At 40.5% G+C, this 25,208-nt stretch overlaps 1 protein-coding gene across 12 annotated transcripts in view; it reads left to right on the forward strand.

The window, feature by feature from the left end:
- The window catches only part of DCAF8 (DDB1 and CUL4 associated factor 8), a 43,126-nt gene that overhangs the window by 14,458 nt on the left and 3,460 nt on the right, over nucleotides 1-25,208 (forward strand). For all 12 annotated transcript variants that reach the window (XM_032463914.1, XM_032463919.1, XM_032463922.1 and 9 more), the window contains 10 exons: nucleotides 2,102-2,772; nucleotides 3,892-4,032; nucleotides 5,146-5,240; nucleotides 9,403-9,513; nucleotides 18,119-18,191; nucleotides 18,706-18,763; nucleotides 19,276-19,383; nucleotides 20,765-20,895; nucleotides 24,421-24,540; nucleotides 24,930-25,046. In XM_032463914.1, the coding sequence (XP_032319805.1) occupies nucleotides 2,102-2,772; nucleotides 3,892-4,032; nucleotides 5,146-5,240; nucleotides 9,403-9,513; nucleotides 18,119-18,191; nucleotides 18,706-18,763; nucleotides 19,276-19,383; nucleotides 20,765-20,895; nucleotides 24,421-24,540; nucleotides 24,930-25,046 (1,625 nt within the window). The remainder of the gene's footprint in view (nucleotides 1-2,101; nucleotides 2,773-3,891; nucleotides 4,033-5,145; nucleotides 5,241-9,402; nucleotides 9,514-18,118; nucleotides 18,192-18,705; nucleotides 18,764-19,275; nucleotides 19,384-20,764; nucleotides 20,896-24,420; nucleotides 24,541-24,929; nucleotides 25,047-25,208) is intronic.

Genomic DNA, 25,208 nt, shown 5'->3' on the forward strand with positions numbered 1-25,208 from the left:
ATCAGGGATTGGCAAACTATGGCCTGCAGGCCAAATCCACAGTCCTGCAGGCTTCTGTTTTTGTAAAGTTTATTGGAACACAGTCATGCCCCATTTACTTACATAGTGTTTATGGATGCTTTTGTGCTACAGCAGTGGAGTTGAGTAGTTGTGCCAGATATCCATATGGGCCATGAAGCCTAAAATTTTTGCTTTCTGGCCCTTTACAGAAAAAATTTGCCAACCCCTAGCTACATCTTGGTCATTAACTGTTAGGGTTCTCTTGCTGAGCTTGTGATTTGCTCTGGCCCTTATCTTAATGTGGTAAGGCCCCCAAAGTCATCTTAATTTGTTAATCATAATTTTAACAATAAATTCTAGGAGTTTTTGATGTTTTGGTTTTTTCTTTTCCACAGAAGTGATAGGTGTGATTTTATCTCTTCTCACCATGCCCAATCTCAAACTCAGCTTCATTTCAAGAAGCACAATTATTAATCTTTCTCAACATAAACAGCAGTCTCAGCAAATATATTTCCTCGGAGCTAATTCCTGTGCTTTTCCCCTTTTTCTTTCAGTTCCTAGCCCAGTTATTTTCACTCTGTGCTCTTAGTTGAGGTGCTTTTTGAAAAGAGCTATTTGTGTGTTTCCCAACCTTCTGTCACTACTTGAACCAAAGCATGGGTGTTGTTTATCTGTTTTCTGTATTGATTTTTGCGTGAGTTCATTGAAAAGAGGTTCCATTCCTTCAGAGATCTTCAGAAATGACTGTTCTAATCCGGATGACTAAGCAAGAAGATACTCCAGCTTTGAATCCTTAAGCATCAGTGTGGTATTGGAATTAATAGCTTATATCAGCGTCACACATAGCTGTTTTGCCTTCCCTAGTAGCCTTTACTTCAGGCAAGATAAAATTTGTAGTCATCTGAGGAAAGGATGTCACAAGCTGTGTTTAAAATCCTTATTCTCCCCTTCCTTTCTTTACGTCCTACCTTAGTTAGTAAGTTGTGGTCCTTTTGGCTCTAGAACATTACCAAAGTGCTCACTGAAATATGATTTGGCTGTTTGATAGGAGAATGCGGTATCTAACTGTTGGGGATTATATCACTCAAAATGACCCAGTTATTTTATAACTACCAACATGGGTGACCTCAGATACAGTGAGCTTTTCTTTTCAGGTCCCACTATAGTAGGCTTGCTTTTTATCAGTTCTGTGTATGCTTCCTGATAAAACTATGTCTAAATGAAATTCCTATATCTAAAAATAGTATTAAAATTATTACATTAATGGAGGTAAGTCACAATACATTTATTAGCAAAACTGAGCAAGAACCCACTCAAATGGTCAAAATGTTCACTTGTCCCTTCTACTTCCTTTTAAATTCTTAGTGGATTTTAAAACATTAGGGGAAGAAACTTGAGGATTTAAGAGGTGGGAAGTAGTGGTGCTTTTTTTTTTTTTAATTGAGTTATAGTCAGTTTACAATGTTGTGCACAATTTTTCAGTCATAAGTTAATATACATATATTCATTTTCATATTTTTTCATCGTGAACTACTACAAGATCTTGAATATATTTCCCTGTGCAATACAGTATGAACTTGTTTATCTATTTTATATATACCTGTCAGTATCTATAAATCTCGAACTCCCAGTCTGTCCCTTCCCACCCCCCTCCCTCCATGGTGCTTTCTTGAAGAGAGAAGTAGTCCAGCTCTTGCTGGGGATGGCTGTTCTTTTTTCTTATATTCAGTTTAATTATGTGCTATAACTAATGGATGCCCGTTCAGCAAAACAGAGCCTAAGGTGGTGGTATCAGGCATACTTTCATAAAATCTGCCAGTGTTTTGCTTTTTGAGAATTTATTATAATATTTGGTTGTTCTGCAGTTCTCATTTATGTGCCCTTCATTTCTTTCTTTATTTGTGGCTTTGGTGTTAATCTTTTCAAGGTTCCCCCAAGAAGGTACTCTTTATAAGCATTTGTAACAAAAACACTCTGACCAAAGTTGGTTTCTGAGTCTTTTGATGTGATGATTTTTTAGATTAAGGAGGGAAATCCTTCTGATCACTATCTTATTTCCTCATTTTTCCTCCTCACCTACCCATTCCTCACTAACATGCAGGAAGCCTGTCCAGCAGTCCAGAGGAGATGTCTGGAGCTGAGGAGGGGAGGGAGACATCCTCAGGCATTGAAGTGGAGGCCTCAGACCTGAGCTTGAGCTTGACCGGGGATGATGGTGGCCCTACCCGCACCAGCACAGAAAGTCGAGGTACAGATACAGAGAGCTCAGGTGAAGACAAGGACTCTGACAGCATGGAGGACACTGGCCATTACTCTATCAATGATGAAAACCAAGTCCATGACCACTTAGAGGAAGAGGAGGAAGAAGAAGAGGAGGAAGAAGAGCATCCTCGGCGCCGTGTAAGGCGCAAGCGGGCCAATCGTGACCAGGACTCATCAGATGATGAGCGGGCCCTGGAGGACTGGGTGTCCTCAGAGACATCAGCCCTTCCTCGACCTCGCTGGCAAGCCCTTCCTGCCCTGCGGGAGCGGGAGCTGGGTTCAAGTGCCCGCTTTGTGTATGAGGCTTGTGGGGCAAGAGTCTTTGTGCAGCGTTTCCGCCTGCAGCATGGGCTTGAAGGCCATACTGGTTGTGTTAATACTCTGCACTTTAACCAGCGCGGCACCTGGCTGGCCAGTGGCAGCGATGACCTGAAAGTGGTGATTTGGGACTGGGTGCGGCGGCAGCCGGTATTGGACTTTGAGAGTGGCCACAAAAGCAATGTCTTCCAGGTGAGGCAAAGGAGCAGGTTGGCAATTGAGAAAATCAGGCATCGGTTTGACAGACCCGAGCTGCTCCCTGGAGTAGGAGGGATAGTGAGTTGTAGTGGGAATTTAGATGTCCGAACTTGGTCCTGTCTTCGCTCCCGTATTGCCTTAGAGGAGTTAAATACTCTGAAAAATCCATGGCAACCTTCTGTTTCCTTGAACACATAGATTGTTGGAAACCTCATTATAGGGAGGGTACTTGGAAATCATCAGGAAGGCAGTAAATGCCCTGGTAGGAGGCATATAGTATAAGAGCAGAGGCTTTTGTGGGGAGAGTATAGTTCAGTGATAGAGTGCACACTTAGTGTACATAAAGTCCTGGGTTCGATCCCCAGTACCTCCTTTAAAAAATACATACATACATAAATCTAATTACCTTCCCCCCAGACAAAACAAACAGTCAGAAAAAGAGCAGAGTCTCTTGAGCTAGACTACTGAGTTTAAATCCTGGCCCATCTTTCTAGCTGTGTGACCTTGGGCAAGTTTATTTAACCTCTGTCTTCAGTTTATTTATCTATAATATAGAGCTAATAACATAGTAGGTTGTGAGAATTAAATAATAGTAGAAGCTAAGCAGTTAGAACCATGCCTGGTACTTAATAAACATTTGATAAATGTTGATTAATACTGTTGTTAATTCTCTGGAGGCTTTACTCACCAGCCCCATCCATCATACAGTACTAGCCGTTTATCCCTAAGCATATTCTCTTTCCTTTCCCAGTACCCCTTCTAGTTTCCTTTTTCTTTGTAGCAAATTTACGTTTACTTCCTGAATCAAGGAAGATGTTCCTCTTTTTTTTAGTTTTTCTTTCCTAGTCCTAGTTCACCTGAGCACTTACCCTATACCGGTTCAACCTTCCAGAATCAACTAAAAGGCTCTCTTACAGCACAGATTTTTCCTCTTCATGTCCTTTATCTCTTGGAAGAAATTAGACTTTAGCCAACTATTTAAGAGTAGGAAGTCTTAAGTTTCCAGCTCTTGTGCAGCAAAAGGGGGGTGAATTGGGGGTGTCATCACATTTTTCCCCCTCAAATTCACCTCTTCAATTTCTTTTGTCCCTTTTTGTATTCTTAACATCCCAGGCCAAGTTCCTTCCTAATAGTGGTGATTCCACCCTGGCCATGTGTGCCCGTGATGGGCAGGTGCGGGTAGCAGAGTTGTCTGCTACGCAGTGCTGCAAGAATACAAAGCGTGTGGCTCAGCACAAGGGAGCATCCCACAAAGTAAGTAAGCCCTTGGCCCAAAGGTTGTGCAGTTCAGCTCTGTAGATCTCAGAGGCCCTCCACTATCTCTGACCATTGTGTCCCCTTTGTTGTGGTCACCTGCCTCACTTTATTCAGTCTAATATTTGTAGATAGGATGGGAGAAAAAGCAGCCACCCTAAACTTCTTCAGAAGGCAGGTATTTGAGAGATCTCTCTCAAGTACTTGAGATGCACATGCAGCATTCACCTGATAATACCTAACTCCTGAGCTGAGCCATGGTTGGTTTAGAGATCCTTGAGGTCTCCTGTGCCTTCTAGACCTTTACATTTTACTCTGAATGCATTTAGAATATTTTAACTGCTGCAAGGTGCTGGCTGTTGGCTTCTCATGTGAGAGCTTCAACCTTTCTGCTTACAACTCTGAGCACATACACAGCACTATTTCTGTAAGCCCTATTTAGAGCTGGGAATATAGGCCAAATAATCTTGGTGGCAGCCAGTGAGGAGCCAATCAGAGTAGGCACTGTGTTCTTCCATGCCATAGAAGTAGGTTGGTCCTCTCCTTTTACAAACCCTAAGGAAACGTGTAGGTAAACCTGGAGTGTACTTTTCTCGCACAGATGGCTCAGGAAATACGAAAATTACCGATTTCTTTGGTTCTTAAGACTACCCTCTTGACACAGCATTGTAAAATGACTATAACTCAATAAAAAAAGTTAAAAAAAAAAGACTACCCTCAACCCACTAGATAATTGATTTTTAGAACTAAGCTGTAGGGAATGAAACTTGGGTGCCATTTCTCTCCCCACCTGAGGGTGTGGAATTTATTTTGAGAATGAGCCCTAATGGCAGTGTTTTCCTTCGGTATCACTGTTCAAGTCCCTTGGGGACTTAGTTGAAATAGCAGATCACTTGTCCTTTTGAATTGCATAGAATAAACAAACTATAAATAATTCACACAGAACAAGAGAGATGGGCTTATTAAATTTCCTGGGATTACAACAAAAAAAGGTAGACATTTCTTTTGCTGAGACATTTTAAATGCAGCCCTTCCTAAAGATAGAGGAATGAGTTAGACAACCTCTAATTTTAACCTTTAGAAACCTTATCATTGCCCTTTTTTCTCCTTCAGTTGGCCCTGGAACCAGACTCTCCCTGTACGTTCCTATCTGCAGGTGAAGACGCAGTTGTCTTCACCATTGACCTCAGACAGGACCGGCCAGCTTCGTAAGTACAGCAATGGTATTTTTATGGAATTGGATCTCTTGGCCTTGAAAATATTCTGTGTGTCCTAGGTAACTCAGCTTTCTCGTCCATGAGAATAGTTTCTTTGTTTTTATGATAAGAAGCACATTAAGGTTTAGGAGAACTCCGTATTTCTTTGTTGTTGTCTGTTTCTCGACAGTAAAATACAGTTCAGTCTATCTTCATTTCTAAAGCAAGGCTCAGTTATCTTAGTATAATTTAAATAACTGGATGATCTTCCACTCTCCATTCATTTGGGCGCCACTCAGCTTCCCCTCAAGAAGCACATTACTAGCCACTTAGAGATATGCTCCAGTGTAGTTTTCAGTTCAGTTACATGTGGAAATGTAAAAATTAAATGTTAAATCTTGAACAAAAATATTGGTAGCTAAGTAGAGCTCTGTTATATCACAGCTCATTTTCACATGAATCTGAGACTCAGGTAAAATACGTCCACTTTCACAGCTGCGTGGTATGGAGAGAGCAAAGCATCTTTGGCTCCAGGAAGACCTAGATCAAATCTCAACTCAGGCACTACTAGTTATGACCTGTGTCACCTTTCTGAACCTCGGTTTCTTCAGCCTCACTATGGCATAATCAATCTTGTTCTCTGTCTTTCTCTGGTGTCTGTGAGGGTTATTGATAAATGTGTTTGATACCCCAGCATAGCGCCTGGCACCATGGAAAGAACTGATTGAATTGTAGCTACAAATTATTTGTTTCCTTTTTTTCATTTTTACTGCTCTTATAAAAAACAAATGTCTTGTTTTAAAAATTCAAATAATAAAGTATATGGACAAAATGGAAATGCTCCCTCGTGTACACCTCCCCTGCCTGCCAGTTTTCTATTTATTGGTAACCACTGTTAAAAAAGACTTGAATATTTTTTCAATCCTTTTTGTATACATTTATGTATCTTAATATATATACACAGTTTTCCACCCAAAATGGGATAATTTGTCTGCATATAAACGTACATATATGTATATTTCTGCAATTTGCTTTTTTTTAAATGTTGTAGTATGTTTTGGAGATCTTTCTACGTCAGACCAAAGAGGCCTACCTCACTTTTTTGTAAATAGTTTTTTTTTTATTATTGTATTTAATTATTTCATTTTGGTGGTGAGTTGGGGAGGTAATTAGGTTTATTTTCAGAGGAGGTAATGGGGATTGAACCCAGGACTTTCTACATGCTAAGTCCCCCAAGGCCTGCCTCATTTTTAACCATGACATACATGTCATAGCACTGGTGTACCACAGTGTATTTAACCACTACTTAGTTGATGAATTATCATTATTATATTATTATATCACTTATTGTTAGTCTTAAAAATTACTTTAACAAATCTTGTATGTCAAAATTGAGCAGGGGTACCACTGATTTACACAGCATACAAATAAAGTAGGGACTATAATCTTAAGGCTGATTATTACTAGACTTTTATTTTTAGAGAGAGAAGTATAGAAAAAGTTGTCTAGAATGTGGAAGAATTTAAAATACTGGTTAAAGTATGGAAATGTTTTAGTCTTGCAGAAAGGATAAACTGGTTATATAAACCTTCAAGAGGATGAAGGTTGAGAGATCATGGATTTCTATTGGAAAAGGAACAGGCCTGGGTGACAAGGGATCTGCCTTCTAGTACTAGCCCCCAGTTATCCAGCTTTGAGAAAATCATTTACTCTCTTAAACAGGATGATGTTTGTTATTTACAATTCTAAAGTCCTTGCTTCTGGGATGATAATGAAACATTTAGCAAGTTTTCCAGAGGGGAGTGGAAGGAAAGGCAAAGATGGAAAACGTGTTAGGAGTTTGTTTGGTATGCTCTGGTAGAGAGTTGTGAAGCAGAATGAGATCTTATCCTGTGGAACAATTTCAAAGGAAAACTACTGTTAAGCCACAAGAAATTGGGAATCTGGTTCAAGTAATGGATAGAGCAAATGACTTTGGTAGAGTATTGAATGTGTAATGAAATCACGTAGGCAGAAAATCTAGATGCAAATAGTAGATGGGCTAGAGGCTAAAAGGGGGAAGGAACATAGGAGAAACTTAGAGTAGGAGGAGGCCCAAATTCTGGGCTGGGAAATAAAGCCTTCAAAAAATTTTTGCTTTAGAGGTTGAATTAGTAGAAGACTGGAATGAGGTGGAAGGACTGAGAAGGTCATGGCCAGAAAATCCAAGCTGTCCTTATGTGTTAAGCTGGTGCCTGAATATCTGTTTATATCAGACACAGTTTTGTGTGAAGTTGACATAGGGAAATTTTTCTTTTGTGTGTATATAATAACTGAGTCTTTAGAAGCTGGTGGTGTTGCCTAACATCATAGGAAAAGAGTTGGATTTAGAGCTATGAATGGGATATTCCTTTTACCAGTGGAAGCTACTTTGAAATTTGGTAAATTTGTTTCATGTGGTTTTATCTGCTGCCTTTCTCTGGTGTGAAAACTTTTTTTCCTCTACTGCCATTGTTAATCATTTTTGTAGCACTTCTGCATATTCCCCAGAGAGCTCAAGGTACTCTGTGTTTATCCACTGGAAGAGAGAATTGTTTGTTTTAGGTGAATAAACTGAGGCATAGAAGATTGAGCTCTTGGTCAGGATTAGATACAGTGGGATCCAGTACTTCATAATCTAGCCCTCAGTTTTCTTCGTTTTGTTTCTGCATGGTAACCTTTAGGTTTTGTCTGACCCTCTCCTGAAAATCCAAATTGTGGAGGAAATGAGATGATTCTGTGATAAGGAGCAGCATCTGCTCCTATTCCTTTCCCTATCTAAAACCTGATTAGAGCTGCCTCTTCTCAATTGCTAGTTTTGTTCCTGAAACTCTTGATTTGTTTTCTGCCTAGTGTTTTTGAGGGTTGGGTATGTGTATATACATTTTCCCTGAGGACATTTATTTTTAATGACCTCTGTACGTTATTCTTTTAATGGAAGGCTACAGAGATTTTAAAATTAAGTAGAATTTCTCCTATTTGCATAGAGCAATCTAGGATGGAGTGACTTTGACCATACAGAGAGGATGCTAACATCATTTACAAAGAAACTTGTTGTCATAGTTATATTTCCTTCATTTTCTGAAAATACAAGAAATGAGCAAAAGCCTTAGAATTAAAAATGAAAGCTAAAGCCCAGCCCCTTCCCTTCCTGTCTTCCCTTTCCTATAAACTTACTAATCTTTATGATGTCATATTTGACTGGTTAGATACTTAGATCTGGAAAGGGTATTCTTAGAGCCACCCTTAAGGTGGGACAGATTATGGCTATTTGGCCAGAATCTTCTGGCTAAAACTCTGAAATTTTATAGGGTTTCCATGGGGTATTATACCCTCCGAAGATTGACCTTTTTTTGTGGTACAACAGAATAATTTAGAAATGATTTTCCAGTCTTAAGAACAGCTGTCATCATAAGAATCTCTGCTTTTAATTTGCTTCAGATAAAGGAACACTGATACTGTTTTCCTTTGGATTAATTGTTGCTTGTCATTTTTCATGGTGCATTTAAAAATTTTTTTGTTTGTTTGTTTATTGGGGGTGGTAGTTAGGTTTACTTATTTAATTAGTTTTTGGAGGAGGTACTGGGGATTGAACCCAGGACCTCATGCATGCTAAGCATGTGCACTACCACTTGAGCTATACCTTCCTCCCCCCTCATGGTGCACTTTTATAGTTGAGTTTTAAGTGACCTTTCTTAAATCTGGGACATAGACACTGACCTAAAGGTCTTTTTTGTCCACTGTTTCTATGATTCGTCCTCCCCTCACTCCCTGCTCCCAGATGACTGGGAAGATGTATGTTTAAGTTAAGGATGGGGAGATGTAGGTAGAATTGCCTCTTAATGATTGGTTATCATCATATTGGACTTCAGCTGAGACTACATGAGGAGCAATACTTCTATACAGCTTTAACTTATACTGCTTGAGGAACACCAGAAAATGACTTTTCTACCAAAGTAGCATTTAGTAAATATATATAGAGATGGGTTTTGTTTTGTTTTCTTGTTTGACTGTACAAACAAAAATCACTTTTTCTTTCCAGTAAGAATCTGTATGGTCTTTTATTAGCCGTGTCTGCATTACTATCTGTTCTCACTTGCCGTGACCATCTGGATCTTATGGAGAATATAACTTTTATACTTTTCTACTCTTGAAGGAAACTGGTGGTGACAAAAGAAAAGGAGAAGAAAGTGGGGCTGTATACAATCTATGTGAATCCTGCCAATACCCACCAGTTTGCAGTGGGTGGACGAGATCAGTTTGTAAGGTGAGTCTGTGGTGGTTTTGTGTCTTTGAGAGTTTGAGACTGTAATGCATTGTGTACTATCAGCTGTCCCATATGGAAAGGGTATGAATTGCTTAAGAATCCATTAACCACTATGTTGAATTTTTTACCATCTTCCAAAGAGTTTAAGCTTCTTCTGATGTTCTGTTTCCTAATGTAACAGTCTTTGAGAGATGGCTTAACATGTTTAGAGGTTATGAAATTTTAAAGAAGTTTGATGAATTGACCAAGGTCTCCACATAGCAGCTAAGGCATAAACCCAGGTTTACTAGCAAGTGCTCTGTTAGTAACTGTCTTCCACCACTTTTCATATATAAGTTGACCTGCACTAGAAATTTTGAATGCTGGTTTCAGATACAGAAATGATTTGACTTGTGAGTACTCAGTGTAAGCAGAGTTTTTGGCTTCTACCACGCTGAACCACTTTTCTTTATCCTTCGTGCTATCTTCGTTACTATGACCATTTCTTAGAACACTGTCTATTGAGGCGTGCTTCCATGTGTACCAGTTAGTTTCCTTCTGGCCCTTTGTCACAAATTGTATTCATTCATATCTAGTTGGCCTATTTTAACTGTATTTCTTTGGTTGCCAAAGGATTTTCAGTTTAAAAAGGAGGGAGGGGAGGATCAGTAGAAAAATGAATTAACTATGTTTTCCTGATGGTGGATAAAAAGCATTATCTTCCTTTTTAAATGAGAGCACATTTTTTATAATTGTATTCTGTAATTAATTCTATTAAAAATAGTAAGAATCACAGGGACAGACTAAATTTTTAGAAATATGTGAGAGATGACCTTAAGTTGTTGCAGAATCCTGCCACAAGAGAATTAGGCAACTTTGTTACTCTCTTCTTCCCGTTTCTCTTGCCTTCTAAATTCTTGCCTCTGTTGACCCATAGCAAATGTATATAGCAGTAGATTTTTTGTTTTTTAAGATAAGAAGCTGTTGATCAAAAAGGGTTGTCGTCAGAACTTTCTGGTGCTACTTCCTCCAAATAGAACATTTACTGAAATTTCTAATTTGGATTTCCTGCTTAGAACTCTGGATTCATTGGAAAGTCTGTGTTTCTAGATAATTCAACCATTAGGACCTTGATGTTTGGAGGAGAACGGAGACATTGGCTGTGTTGAGTTGAGAACTGCAGTTGATAATGTCTTTATCCAAAGCTGATACTTTCTTAGGGTTAGCGTGGGGCTAGAAATTAGTTCCAGCATTTCAGCAAAAGGAGAAATACTCAGGTTTATCTCTTATAAGCCTCAATGTCCTCTATCCTTTTGTACACCCCAAATTCTCAGCAGATAATAGGCTATTTACTTGACAAGAGCACATGTAGATTTTGAAGTATTCTGATCCCGTAAGAGGAGGTAGCCCTTCCAGCACTCCAGCTCCTCTCTGATCATCCTCAGTTTCTCATCTCTTCAGTTTAGCCAGTTGAATATTGTGGAATTCCCACTTTCTGATTTTTTTCTTTGAAAGAACTGTAGGCTCACCTTCCAGAAATTGCAAAATATTTTTGCTGAATATTTTATAATACCATTAGCTTTCATGCCTAGTCTGAAAGAATTCCTTTAAGGGAATACAGAGAAATAACTTACTCATCCCCAAGGCCTTTGCATCATAAATACTGAATTTTAGTTTAGGACTGTGAAGAAGCCTTAGAGAGTCATGCTTTTTGGCCTATGACCAAAAAAAGGAGGGGTTGGCAGGGAGAAAGAAAAAACGTAGGCAAGTGGAGAGTGATGTAGATATATGAAATCCTGCTTGAGTTGGTTTAAGAATTTACAAGAGTGAAGAAAAGGAGAATGTATTAGATGAATGAATCCTGTGGTGATAGATTTGGTAGTGTGATGGGTTGAAATGTAAATTTATTGCTAAAAGAGGGTCGGGGGGAGGGTATTGCTCAGTGGCAGAGTGCATGCTTACCGTGTACAAGATCCTGGGTTCAATCCCCAGTACCTCCATTAAAAAAATAAATAACCCTAATTACCTATCCCTCCAAACAGAAAGAAAGAAAAAGAAAGAAAGAAAGAAAGAAAGAAAGAAAGAAAGAAAGAAAGAAAGAAAGAAAGAAAGAAAGAAAGAAAGGGTGGATGAATGGTTTATAAAACACAGTTAATAAAAATAATAATAGTAATTAAAAAAAACCAGTTAATAAATAGTCCCTTTGCTCCCCATCTCTGTCAGCAACACTGAGAAATCACTAGATTAAGGGCAGGATGGGGCAAAGAGGAGGTGAGTAGAGGAGATGCTTAAGGTAACAAGTTAGTGAGCACTTGAAACAGTGCTGAAACTATTCTTTATTTGATTTAAAATATCAAGGGCATAGGAAGACTCAGTATTGTGGAGTTGTCAGTTCTTCCCAACTTGATCTATTGATTTCCAGTCCCAACAAAATCCCAATTTGATTTCAGTCACAAAATCCCAGCTCTTTTTATTTTATGGATATTGACAAACTGAGTCTAAAGTTTCTGTGGAGAGACAAAAGATCCAGAATAGCCACACATTACTGAAGGAGAAGAACATAGTTGGAGGATTGACACTACCCAACTTCAAGACTTACTATAAAGCTGCAATAATTCAGACAGCATTGTATTGATGAAATAGACAAATAGATCAGTGGAACAGATTAGAGAGCTCAGAAATAGACCCCCATAAATACAGTCATCTTTGACAAGGAAGCAAAAGCAAAATTTGGAGAAAAGATAGTCTTTCAGTGTATGTTGCTGAAACCGGACATCCACATGTAAAAAAAAAAAATCTGAACATAGACCTTATACCCTTCACAAAAATTCACTCAAAGTGGATTATGGAGCAGGGAAGGTATACCACTCAGTGGTAGAGTATATGCTTAATATGCACAAGGTCCTGGGTTTAAACCCCAGTACCTCCATTAAAAAAAATTAAAAAAAAATCATAGACCTGAAAGTAAAATCCAAAACTATAAAGCTCCTGGAAGATAACATTGGAGAAAACCTAGAGGACCTTGGGTATGGTGACACCTGTCTAGATAAAACATCAAAGACATGATCCATGAAAGAAATCATTGTTAACTTAGACTTCCTTAAAATTGAAAACTTTGGCTCTGTGAAAGACAGTATCTTTCAAGAGAATTAGAAGCCAAGCCACAGACTGGGAGAAAATACTTGCAAAAGACACATCCGATGAAGGACAATTATCCAAAATAAAGAAGTCTTAAAACTCAACAAGAAGATAACAACCCAATTAAAAAATGGGCCAAAGACATTAATAGACACCTCACTGAAGAAGATACACAGATGGCAAGTGTATGAAACGATGATCCACATCATATGTCATCAGGAAAGTGCATATTAAAGCACCAGTGAGGTACTACTGCACACCTATTAGAATGGCTGAAATCCTAATGCTGACAACACCAGATGCTGGTGAGTACTGTGGAGCGACAGGAAGGAACACTCATACATTGCTAGTGGGAATGCAAAATGAAGCAGCCATTTTAGAAAACAGTTTGGCAGTTTCTCCAAAACGAAACATACTGGTACCATACGATCCAGTAGTCAGGCTCTTTGGGATTTACCCAAAGGAGTTGAAAACTCATTTCCACACAGAAACCTGTACATGGGTGTTTATAGCAGCTTTGTTCATAATTTCCAAAAGTTGGAAGCAATCAAGGTGTCCTTCATTAGGTAGATGGATAAATAAACTGTAGTACATCCAGACAACGGAATATTATTCAGCACTAAAAAGAGGTGAGCTATCAAATCATGAAAAGACATGAAGGGATTTTAAATGCAAAGTACTAAGTGAAAAAAAGCCAATCTGAGAAGGCCACATACTGTATGATTGCAACAATATGACATTCTAGAAAAGGCAAAACTATGGAAACAAACAAAAAAAACCAGTGGTAGTTAGGGTTGTGATGGGGCAAGAGAGATGAACAGGCTTTTAGGGCAGTGAAAATACTCTATGATATTATTGATGGGTATTATCATACATTTTTCCAAACCCGTAGAATGTTCAACCGTGTGAACCTTCAGGTAAACTATAGACTTTGGGTGATTATATGTCATTGTAGGTTCATCCTTGGTTTAAAAAAAACTACCATTTTCATGAGTGATTTTGATAATGGGGGAGGCTGTGCATGTGTAGGGTTGGGGTATATGGAAAACCTCTGTAGTGCCCTCTCAATTTTGTTGTAAACCTAAAACTGCTTTGAAAAACGAAATCTTAAAAATAAAAAAAAAATTTTTTTTTTAATGTCAGGGTCCTGTCCTATGCTCAGAAAATAGGGGAAATCTTCTGTATTTATCTTTGTATCACTACTTTCTAGGACAGGGGTTGGCAGTCTACACTGTTTTTGTGAATAAAGTTTTATTGGAACATAGCCATGGCCATTTGTTTACATATATCCATGGCTGCTTTCATGGTCCTCGGGCAGAGTTCAGAAATTGTGACAGAGACTAGATGGCCTACCAACTTAAAGTATTTACTGTCTTGCCATTTATGAAAAAGTTTGCCAACCCCTAGTCTCAAGGATCATATCTAGAATTTAGTAGGTTCTTAATAAATACTTACGGAAGAAAGGAATGATGACATGTAAATGGCCAATAGGCACATGAAAAAAATGTTCAATATTGCTGATTATCAAAGAACTACAAATCAAAACTACAACGAGGTATCACCTCACACCTATCAGAATGACCATCATTAAAAAGTCCACAAATGATAAAGGCTGGAGAGGATGTGGAGAAAAGGGAACCTTCCTACATTGCTGTTGGGAATGTAGTTTGGTGCAGTCATTATGGAAAACAGTATGAAAATTCCTTAAAAAAATGAAAATAGACTTACTTGGTGATTCAGCAATCCCACTCATGGGCTTATATTTAGAGGAAACTAATTTGAAAAGATGCATGCACCCCAGTGTTCAAAGCAGCACTGTTTACAATAGCCAAGACATGGAAGCAACTTAAATGTCCATCAAGAAATGACTGGATAAAGAAGATGTGGTATGTATGTATGTATGTGTTTATATATATATACACACACACACAAGTGCACATGCACACACTGAATTACTACTCAGCCATAAAAAAGAATAAAATAATGCCATTTGCAGCAACATGGATGGACCTGGAGATCGTCATACTAAGTGAAGTAAGCCAGAAAGAGAAAGAAAAATACCATATGGTATCACTTATATGTGGGATCTTTAAAAAAAAAAAAAAAAGACACAAATGAGCTTATTTACAAAACAGACTCACAGAAATGGAAGACAAATTTATGGTTACCAGCAGAGAAAGTGGGTGAGGAGGGATAAATTGGGAGTTCAGAATTTGCAGATACTGATTTCTGTGTATAGAACAGGTAAACAACAGTGTTTTACCATATAGTACAAGGAACTATATTCAATACTTTGTAATGGCCTATAATGAAAAAGAATATGAAAAGAAATACATGTGTATAAGTGAATCACTATGCTATACACCAGAAATTAACACAACATTGTAAATCAACTATACTTCAGTTTTAAAATTATGGAAGAAAGGGGTAGGTGGATAAGGAGTTTTTCATAAAGAAGAGGGACAAAGAGCACTAGATACTGCAGAACACAGAATGGTCCATATACCAAAATACTGAATATTTAAATATTTTTTACTAATTTGATGACTTACGAAGATAATGATGACTTAGTGAATTTGAGAGCTATTGATTTAGACTTAGGAGGAAAACATCTGATTGTCAGATGCTGTATTTGCCGAAGAGTAGTAATGGGTAGTGCAGCAGTCTCTTAACTAGTCTTTTTTCATTGGTTCATTTAACGAACATTTCCTGGATATTCTCGTTATGTAGGATATTAATGGATTATGGAGAATACAGACATATATATTGATTCATTCATTTATTCATTCAGCATTTACTGAGCACTTGCTATGTGCTAGATACACACTTGACATAGTTTTCTGCCTACAGAGATCATTCTAGAGTAACAGATCTATAAGAATTAAAAATATTAAGTAACTTACCCAGTATTACTCATCTAATAAGTAGCAGAGTTAGTATTTGAACTCAGTTCAGACTGCTTAAATATGGTGGAAACCATTTCACTATGCTACTCTTTCTCACAGAGGAAATATTAAAGACAAATAGGAAGTTAGTATTTCAGGTAGAGTATGTGTAGACTTAGAATAACAAGATGTGACATGGTATGTTCAAGGCAGCTTAGCTTTTTGTTTTGTTTTTGGTTTTTTGTATAATGTATAGGATATTTGAAAAGTGGACTTTATTTAGTAGATGTGGTATATTTATACAATGGAATACTACTCAGCCATAAAAACCGACAACATAATGCCATTTGCAGCAACATGGATGCTCCTGGAGAATGTCATTCTAAGTGAAGTAAGCCAGAAAGAGAAAGAAAAATACCATATGAGATCACTCATATGTGGAATCTAAAAAACAAAAACAAACAAACAAAAACAAAGCGTAAATAAAGGACAGAAATAGACTCACAGGCAGAGAATACAGACTTGTGGTTAACGGGGGTGGAGGGTGGGAAGGGATAGACTGGGATTTCAAAATTGTAGAATAGACTACACTGTATAGCACAGGGAAATATACACAAAATGTTATGATAACTCACAGAGAAAAAAATGTGACAATGAGTGTGTATATGTCCATGAATAACTGAAAAATTGTGCTGAACACTGGAATTTGACACAACATTGTAAAATGATTATAAATCAATAAAAAATGTTAAAAAAAAAAAAAGAAAAGTGGACTTTATTTAGTAGAAAGTACAAAATCACTGAAGAGATTTAAGCAGGGAATTTACATAGAACTCTTCATTTTAGACATAATTCTAATGACAATATGAACAAAGAAATCAGTTAGAAGATTACTACAAATAATCTAGGCAAAAAATGACAAAATGACTAAGGGTGGAGAAAGCAGATATAGTCAAGAAATACACCCAGGGAGTCAGATTGACAGGAAAGAAACTAGATGTACATGAGAGAGAGGACCTGATTTCTGGTTTTACCACTTGAATTTAGGATAGTGCCATTTACAGAGATTAGGGGGGAAGGGTCGATTTAGGATGATTTTAGTTGAAGAAGGAGAATGATTTTACTTTGCAGCATTCCATTACAACATTCAGTTGGCATGTAGATATAAGTCTGGAACTAAGAACGAGTGTGGGCTGGAGACACAGATTTTTTTTTTAGAGCTGTATATCTGCATATAGGTGGTAGTTAAAGTGTTGATAATGGAATTTGATCATGAAAGAAAGTATAGAGCAGAAGTTTTCCTCCCTTTTGAGTCTCTGGCCTCTTTGAGAATATAGGGAGAAATTATGATCCCTTCTCCCTGGAAAAATACATGTACATAAGCACAGCTTCTGGGTGCTCATATATTTGAAGTTAAAATTTCCTTGTATAGAATCAGAGGAGAACTTCAAACCAGACCTTCAAGGAGCATCAGCATTTAAGGGATGGACAAAGAAAGACAAGCCCATGAACAACATTAAGGATTGTTTGGACATCAAGGAAAGAATGTGTTTCAGGGAAGGAGTAATGAACAATGTTGGGATGAGAGAAAAGCCTAAAAAATATCTAGTTGTCATTGGCAGTTAGGTTACTGATGACTTTAGCCAAAGAAGTTTCAGTAGTGGGTTGAAGGCCACAGCTGGATTGGAATGGATCAAGAAGTGAATAGGAAATGAGGGAGTGAAAGTATTGAATACAGACTGCTCTTTTCAGTAGTTCGACTGCAAGGAGAAGGACAGAAAAAGCAGGCGTAGGAGAGGTCATTGGAAGGATTTTTAGAAAATGGGCAGACAGTGGTGAGGAAGAGGTTGAGAAATGATGAACTTATCGATCAAACAAGGTCTTTGGAGGGAGGGATCAGATTAAGAGCAGCTGTGGAGAGGTGAAGCTCTGAGACTGAAGGAGGACTGATGGGCAAGGACAGGGACTGGGACTGTCTTGTTCCTCACTGTATTTCCAGCACCTGACATAGCACTTAGCATCTAATATATGTGTCATAATTAGTTGAATGAATGATTAAAACTTGGCTTGGAGAGGTGAGGGATGGTGAAGGTAGTTTGATGCTTGATGGGCATGAAGGAAGGAGAGAGGGAATCTTGTGGAGATACAGGTGGTAGTTTGTAATAGTTCTTGTGGGGAGAACTAGCCAAATAAATTTCGAGAAGGTGTTGAAGACCCACTGACTTACACAAAGCATGTCTCTGCCCATGAGTAATAAGCCCTATTGGGGAGGCAGTGTATACACAAAAAGCTCTAAAATAATGTTATTTCAGTGCAAATAAGCAGTTAAGTGATATAAAAGCTGAGAAGAGAGAGAAGCCACTTCAAACTAATAAAATTTAGGATTACTTCTTGAAATAGGAAGTACTTGGATAAGTTTTGGTTTGGAAAGGGAGTGGAAGAAGAGGATTTTCAAGGAAGAACACGAACCAGAAGCCTGGTTGGGGAATGTTCTTTAACTGTCTTGTTATCCAGCTGACTGCTGTTGCTACTACTACATCGAACTGTAACTCTTCAAGGGATGTTCGTGAGTTTTGATGTTTTCATTGCTTCTTCCACTGTAGGATTTATGACCAGAGGAAAATTGATGAGAATGAAAACAATGGAGTACTCAAGAAATTCTGTCCTCATCACCTGGTAAGATTCATGAAGGGCCAGTGGTTCCAGGCTTCCCTGACCCAACCCCAAGCCTGCCCCAAACTTGTTGGTATGGTGGGAAGAGCTTGGACTTTGGAGTCAGACACCTGGATTTGAATCCTGGCTGTCGCTTACCAGCTTTGTGATCTTGGGTAGTCACTTTACCTCTGTTAGTCTCAGTTTTTTAATCCACAAAATAGCAAATGACTGCCTTGTACCATGATGGTAAGGCCTGATGCGATAATGTGTATGTGAAATGGCTAGCACACAGAAGACAACCAACAGAAAGCCCTCTTCCCCACAAGGTAGTCAAGTTTCATCAGTTGTACTCCTGTCCCTGTCTGTCTCTGTGTGTGTGTGTGTCTTTCTCTCTCTCTCTCTTTCTCTGTCCCTGAATCTCTCTCTCTATCTTTGGGAGAAGATATAGGGGAGTTTGAAGGAAAACCTAGTTTCCTGAAGGTGGTATAACAAATGGGGGGGTGGGGCATCAGTCAGTATCTGCTCCTTATTGCAGGTGAACAGTGAGTCCAAAGCAAACATCACCTGTCTTGTGTACAGCCACGACGGCACAGGTACGTGAGCAGGGCCCAGCTCCTAGGCTGGCATGCCCCCTCTGTCTAGGGAGCTGCTGAGCCAGTGAGGCATGTGCCCTCCAGTGCTCACCACTGTGCTATGGCTCCAAGTGGAGCAGCTGGGGAGTAGTTGCTGATGGTGAGCGCACAGTGGGAGGATGCAGCAGATGACCCTTGGAGATGCCAGGCACCTGCAGAATGCTGCAGATGATATTTGGCAGGGCCTGTCCAAAAGCCCGGGCTACTTGCCTTAGCAGGTTCTTACGCCTGTGACTCATTTGTGAATTAATGGGTATGATCTTCCTGAGCATTCTGCTACCCCTCGGTTGGCAGCATGTTCCTAGTCTACCCTAGACACCTGAATTGCCATCTGTTCCAACTGAGTAAGATGGGTGCTCTACCTGGGTGTTAGGAGGGGGCACTACTGGCAAGAAGCCCCACCCCAACCCCCAACTCCTGGTCCTAGCCTTTTTCAGCCTTTGCCTTCACTGCTGTGTGCTTGTTCTTGGCAGAGCTCTTGGCCAGTTACAATGATGAAGACATTTACCTCTTCAACTCCTCTCACAGTGATGGGGCCCAGTATATTAAGAGATACAAGGGCCACAGAAATAACGCCACAGGTGAGGCTGTCTTTCTAGGTTTCTGTAGCCCAAGTCTGTTGGAGAACCAGAGTATGTCATTCAGGTTGTATAAATAAGAACTACCTAAAGGAGTAGGCTGCCTATCACAAAGGGCAGCGAGGAGGGTATCCTTCATTGGGCTGGAGTTTTCATGGGCCTTCCTGTGCTAGTGGAGAGAGGGCTCAGGAGCATCTCTCACCACTACACTGAGGTTACTTGGTTTGGGCTTAGGAAGATTAGACTGACTATATTTTTATGATTTCAGGTAGCTTCAGGATTAAGAGATTTATTAGGGAGTCTGTGAAAGCCGTCCTTAGTTAGTGGTACTGAATTGCCTAAAATAGAGGGTGAGCTTGTACTTGTAGGGGAGGAGCAAAAAATGATTCTTTTGAATGAGGCAGAGGAATGGTGATAGCACCTCGCCCAAGTTTGCAATGAAGGTTGGCTTTTTTTGTTGTCTGCAGTTCCCAGACTTTGCTGCACGATGAAATCATTTGGCAGTCTTTTAAAACTGCTGAAGCCTGGCTTCCATACCTATGCATTCTGACTTAATTGGTATGGGTCACAACTTGATTAGGATTTTTTTAAAGCTTCTTATGTGATTCTGATGTACAGAAAAGTTGGGGAATCACTACTTTTTGTTATCGTTACCACTCCTAACAGCTGTGTGTCATGATGTTGCCTGGGAGAGAGCAGTTAGTTTTCCTTTTTCCCTTGAGCTGGTGAGAAGAGAGGGAGAAAAACCTGTGCTTGGATCTTAGTCCATGGGCATAGAGAAGAAAGCATTCCAGTCTCATGACTGGTATGGAACTGGACATAGTAGCTGGGACTCCTGGCTTCTCTCACTGATTTCAGAGGCTGGAGGCTCTGATGATGTTCGGAGCGTTGGGTAGCAAGCACAGTTCACATGCCTCCTGTAGGCAATTGTGGCGTATACCTCCATCAGTCTCAGGTCACCAGATGGCCCAGGAAGCACTGACAAGATACCAACGAGTCACAGATACCAAGGACAGTCCTAGGGCATGTGCTGCCTAGGAGTGGGCAGAGCTGGGGCCACTCAGGTTGGGACAGGAAAGGCTTTAGGCCTGTGGTTGCTCCGTAGGGCCTAGGCTAATGAGACTGAGGCTGTTGCTAAGGGACTGCAAACTGTTCAGCTCAGCTCATTTTCTTTGGGAGAATATGAATAGTCTCTGGGACGGTGTGATTTTTGTTCTGTCATACGTGCATAAATCCCTTGATTTGTTTTGTGAAAGTGAAAGGAATTCTTTGGCTCTTAGATGGTTTAGAGTTTGTGAGTAACTGAATTTCCTGTGAGGTAAATATATATATATAGGCCTGATGCCAACTCTCATGTGGTTTATTCCCTCATTTATCATTTCAGTAAAAGGCGTCAATTTCTATGGCCCCAAGAGTGAATTTGTGGTGAGCGGTAGTGACTGCGGGCACATCTTCCTCTGGGAGAAATCATCCTGCCAGATCATTCAGTTTATGGAGGGGGACAAGGGAGGCGTGGTGAGTATGGCGTGCTGGGCTGACTGACTCCCCACTCCCTCCAGTCTTTAAGGTAGGTTTTAGCAAGGCCACTGAATTCTCACTCTGACAGCATAATACCATGTCTTAGAGGTCTAGCCAGCTAAATAAAAAGGCAGTATATAGTCTGGTGTGCTGAGCTTTTAATGGAATGTTATCTTCTCTTTCCTGTGTTCTGCCCCTCTATGGCACAGTTTATTAAGAGACAGGGATCTTAGGGAAGAACCTCTGGCCTGAGTGAGGTATCTCTAGGCATGGACCTTTTCCAAAACAAAAGCATTGGAGGCACACCATCCTACACAAATGTAGTAAGTAGCTAAGCAGTGATGTTGATTAGATCCTGGATCAGTGAATACAAGCTGGAAGGAGTATTTTTTTGACAATTGGGAAAATCAGAATATGGTCTGTACGTTGATACAAACATACGTAATATATATGTATATATTTGGAGAGAGGAAATATTCCCCCCCCCCTTTTTTTTTTAAAGAAATGTGGAATACAGCCCATGATCGTATCACAGTCTGCCTGTCCTTGAAGTTCTAAAGACAACCTCCATAGAGATAGGGCAGAAAGGAAGCCTGAGGATTCTGAGTTGAGGCGTGAAGAGTGGTCAGCAAGATGTCTCTAACTAACCATACTTTTTTTTTCTTTTTTGAGACCTAGAGTCAGGAAGGATTCAGTAGCTTACTATTGTAATGTTTTTGGACTGCAGAAGATAAGAAAGAGGCAGTTTGGGCCACTGCATTGTACTGACTACCCAAGAAAGTCTGGTTAAGAGCCTCTGAGGAATGGCTGAAATGCTTGGTCTTTCTTCCTTTTCGTTCCTCTAGGCTGTGGGAAGCTCCAAGGACTCAGCCATTTCTTGATGAGTTTTACCCAGAGTGGTGGTAGAATTTAGAACGGTTCATTGCAATCAGTATCCCATTTCTTGTGTGTTTCTTGCCCTAGCATGAGGCTATTTCAGATTTTCATTTTGTTTTCCCTAAATTTGGGGGAAATGAGACCAGTATAGATCCAAGGCTTCTATGGCTTGAATATAAGTAGAGAAGAGTATAGAACTTGAAGGTGTGTCTTACTGTTGCCTGCTTTGCTTCCTACTCTTCCATAGGTCCCCTTCTATCCATCTGCAGTGAACAAATCCAAAACACTGGAGTCTTAATGAGAATTCTGCAGTAAGCATGTAGTCATAAGAAAGTCAAAAGGTGCCAGTGAGTTTTTTCTTGATCATAAACTATTGTCTTGCATTCTGTTACGGAGAGATGCATGGCCGAATGCCCTCCCCTAGGCCAGCACTTGTCCATTCTCCAAAATCACTCTACAGGCCAGTCTCTTTTCAGCTCAGCCAGTATCAGGATTTGATGGTTAATCCAGGTGCTGAGGTGGGGAGGGTATCTGCTTGGGATGGTTGGGCCTTAGGCCTAAGTTTTAGTGGTCATAAAAGTGAGGTACTAGAACAAGAGGTATAAAGACTGAAGCCTGCAGCAAGACTCCTGGCATGCTCTTGCCTCTGTGTAAGCTGAATTATCTGTGTGTTTCTCACTTGGCTCCTAGTTTTTTGGTCCTAACCTCCCAGCAGTGGGGTCACCAGGCACCAACATCAGTGCAGACTCATAGCAGTTCTATATTGTAAAGTAAACGTTAGACCCAGAAGGGATCTTTGAAACTGTTGTCCGCCTTGCCCAGGTGTCTTGATTCTGTTTTTGGCTCAAACTCTAGTCCTTTCTTTGTCTCTGTTCAAGGACAAAGTGGGGCATGATGTCTAAGGGCAATCTTTAGTCTCTTAAAAGCACTTCACTGCTTTATCCCATCACCTGCATCCCCCAGCCCAGTCATCTAAAGCCAGAGCTCTTTTCTCTGCTCAAGCATTATTGACAGGATAAGTCCTGGCATTCAGACAGGTTGGGTGAAGTGACCAGGTAGCCTAGTACAGAAGTTCACTATTGGGTCCCCCTATAGGCTCCAGCTCAGGTATTGTGTGTAACTTATTCTTTTGCCATTGGCTTTGTCCTTAGTCTTAAGTTCCAAGGAGTTTCTCTCCTGTGCTTTTTATTTTACTGACGTGTCAAGCACAGCTCGATCAGAGTAGAAGAGTAGCAGGGGCTTATCTGGAGATGGATGAATGAATTCAGGTTTGTATTTGTGAGTAGTTACGTATCTTTTGATATTTCCTGTCAGAGGAGTTTTTCTTTCTAGTGCCTCCTCGTGCTCCAGATTTTGGAACCTCTTCCACACTGCCTAAAAGAGCCCAAATAAAAACTTTTCCGGTGTGTGGAGTGAAAGAAGAAAGAAGGGAAATGTGGTTTCTACTTTACTCTTAGACTCAGACTTAGCTTCAGTGTTTTCTGAGAATTTATTTGTAAAATGGAAGTCAAAGAAGATTGGAAGTCTGTATGTCATTTTTAATTTTCATGCTGATCCTGGCTTTCCATCAGCTGCTCCCTACATACGCAGGCGAGGCAGAGAAGGTTGGTCCTGGGAGAACTGAAAAAGGCTTTTTTCTAGGGCTTCTCTTGGACTGTAAGGCAGCTGCAAGATGGGGTAGGGTGAGGTGAGATGAGGAGTGGCTAGGGCCACACCTTTGTCCTTATGGGTGCTTTTCTTATCTATTCCTCATCTGACTGAAAGCCCAGAAATGCTTTAGCAGCTGGATCTGGGACCAGCTCTTCCCTTCTGGTGGGGATGGTAGCTGCCCTGCCGTACGAGGAAGGGTGATGTTTCCAAGTTAGACAGCAGGGGGCATGGGTACCTTTGGACAGAGGGAAGCTGCCTAAGCCAGAAGGCCTTCCCCCAGCTACTGTAGTTCATTTCTCCTGCTCAGTGCGTAGCCTCAGAGGGTGGCTGAGCTTGAGGCAGTAGGCACCCCAGGAGACTGCCCTGCTATGCTGTGATGTCCTGTACTGAGCCTGTTACGCTTTCACGGCAGGCAGCAGGATGCTGCCCCCTGGGATATGCAGGGTTCTTGAGTAGACATGTGTCTCTGCTCCCTACCAGTGCCTTCTTCCAGTTCTGGTGAGCTGGTGAGCCATGCCAAGTGAATGTACTTGTTCTCTGACTCTCCTCTGGGGGCTCAGCAGCAGCTGCTGCTTTCTTCATTTTAAAAAATTTATTTGCCACTTGGTGAAAGTCACTGGGATGTTTTTTTCCAGCCTTGGGCAAGTTGGAGCTGTGGAATCTGGAGAGAATGAGGTCATCTGGAGCTCATTGCCTTTTTGTAAAGCCAGCAATATGCTTGGCCAGTCACCCGCCTACCCCTAGAGCTATGTCTGGGGATGAGGCCACCCTACCTAAATGTAGGAAATGAGAGAAAGGCCTGCTCTTACATCCAGTCTGTGTCCAGTGTTTCTTTCACCCTAAGGGCCCTTTGGCTTAAGCTCATGATGGGTGAGCCTGCCTTCCCAGCAACTGCCTCAGCCCTGATTAAGGACAGTTGTTTGGTTCAAGGTGAGTAGTTTTTAAGTCCTGTTCTCACATACCCCTGAGCCTGTGTTTTCCTTTCCTCCCGACCAGGTAAACTGTCTTGAGCCCCACCCTCACCTGCCTGTACTGGCAACCAGTGGCCTAGACCATGATGTCAAGATCTGGGCACCCACAGCTGAAACTTCCACTGAGCTTACAGGGTTAAAGGATGTAAGTTTCTGACCATAGAGTTCTTCTTCCTACTTATCCACATACCGTTAGGAGTTTTCATTGTCATAGGAAGGAATAACAGTTCTTTAAATGCACTGCTCTAACACCCTCTCCAACATTCCTGTCATTGCCTCTCTAGAAACAGTCCCAGTCCAGGGGTCCAGAAGTGCCCCTAGTTCATAGTAGAGTGGGGATAGGGGACATCTTTAGGGAGAATCATCTGCCTTCTCAGTCGACAAGCCTGGGGCATCCTTTCCTAATCTAATACAGCTATACTCCAGCTTAACAGTTCCTAAGGGAAGATTTTATTGGGTTATAGCACCAGCCTTTGCTGATCAGGTCCAGTGTTCCCATTCATTACCCACTCCCCCCACCCTTTTCGGTTCCAGGTGATTAAGAAGAACAAGCGGGAGCGGGATGAAGATAGCTTGCACCACACTGACCTATTTGATAGTCACATGCTGTGGTTCCTCATGCATCACCTGAGACAGAGACGCCATCACCGAGTAAGCTGGATTGGGAAGTGAGCTTCCAAGGGCAGTGACTCTTTCAAGAGGGTAAAATGTTCCAGTGCACACTTCCTCACTACTTTAGGAGGAATCAGGTGGAGTTGATTGGGTTTCCTATCCATTATCCCCCATCCCCATCAGAGCCTGGATGTAGTCTTG

This window comes from Camelus ferus, chromosome 21 (assembly GCF_009834535.1).
Source record: "Camelus ferus isolate YT-003-E chromosome 21, BCGSAC_Cfer_1.0, whole genome shotgun sequence".
Lineage (NCBI taxonomy): Eukaryota > Metazoa > Chordata > Mammalia > Artiodactyla > Camelidae > Camelus > Camelus ferus.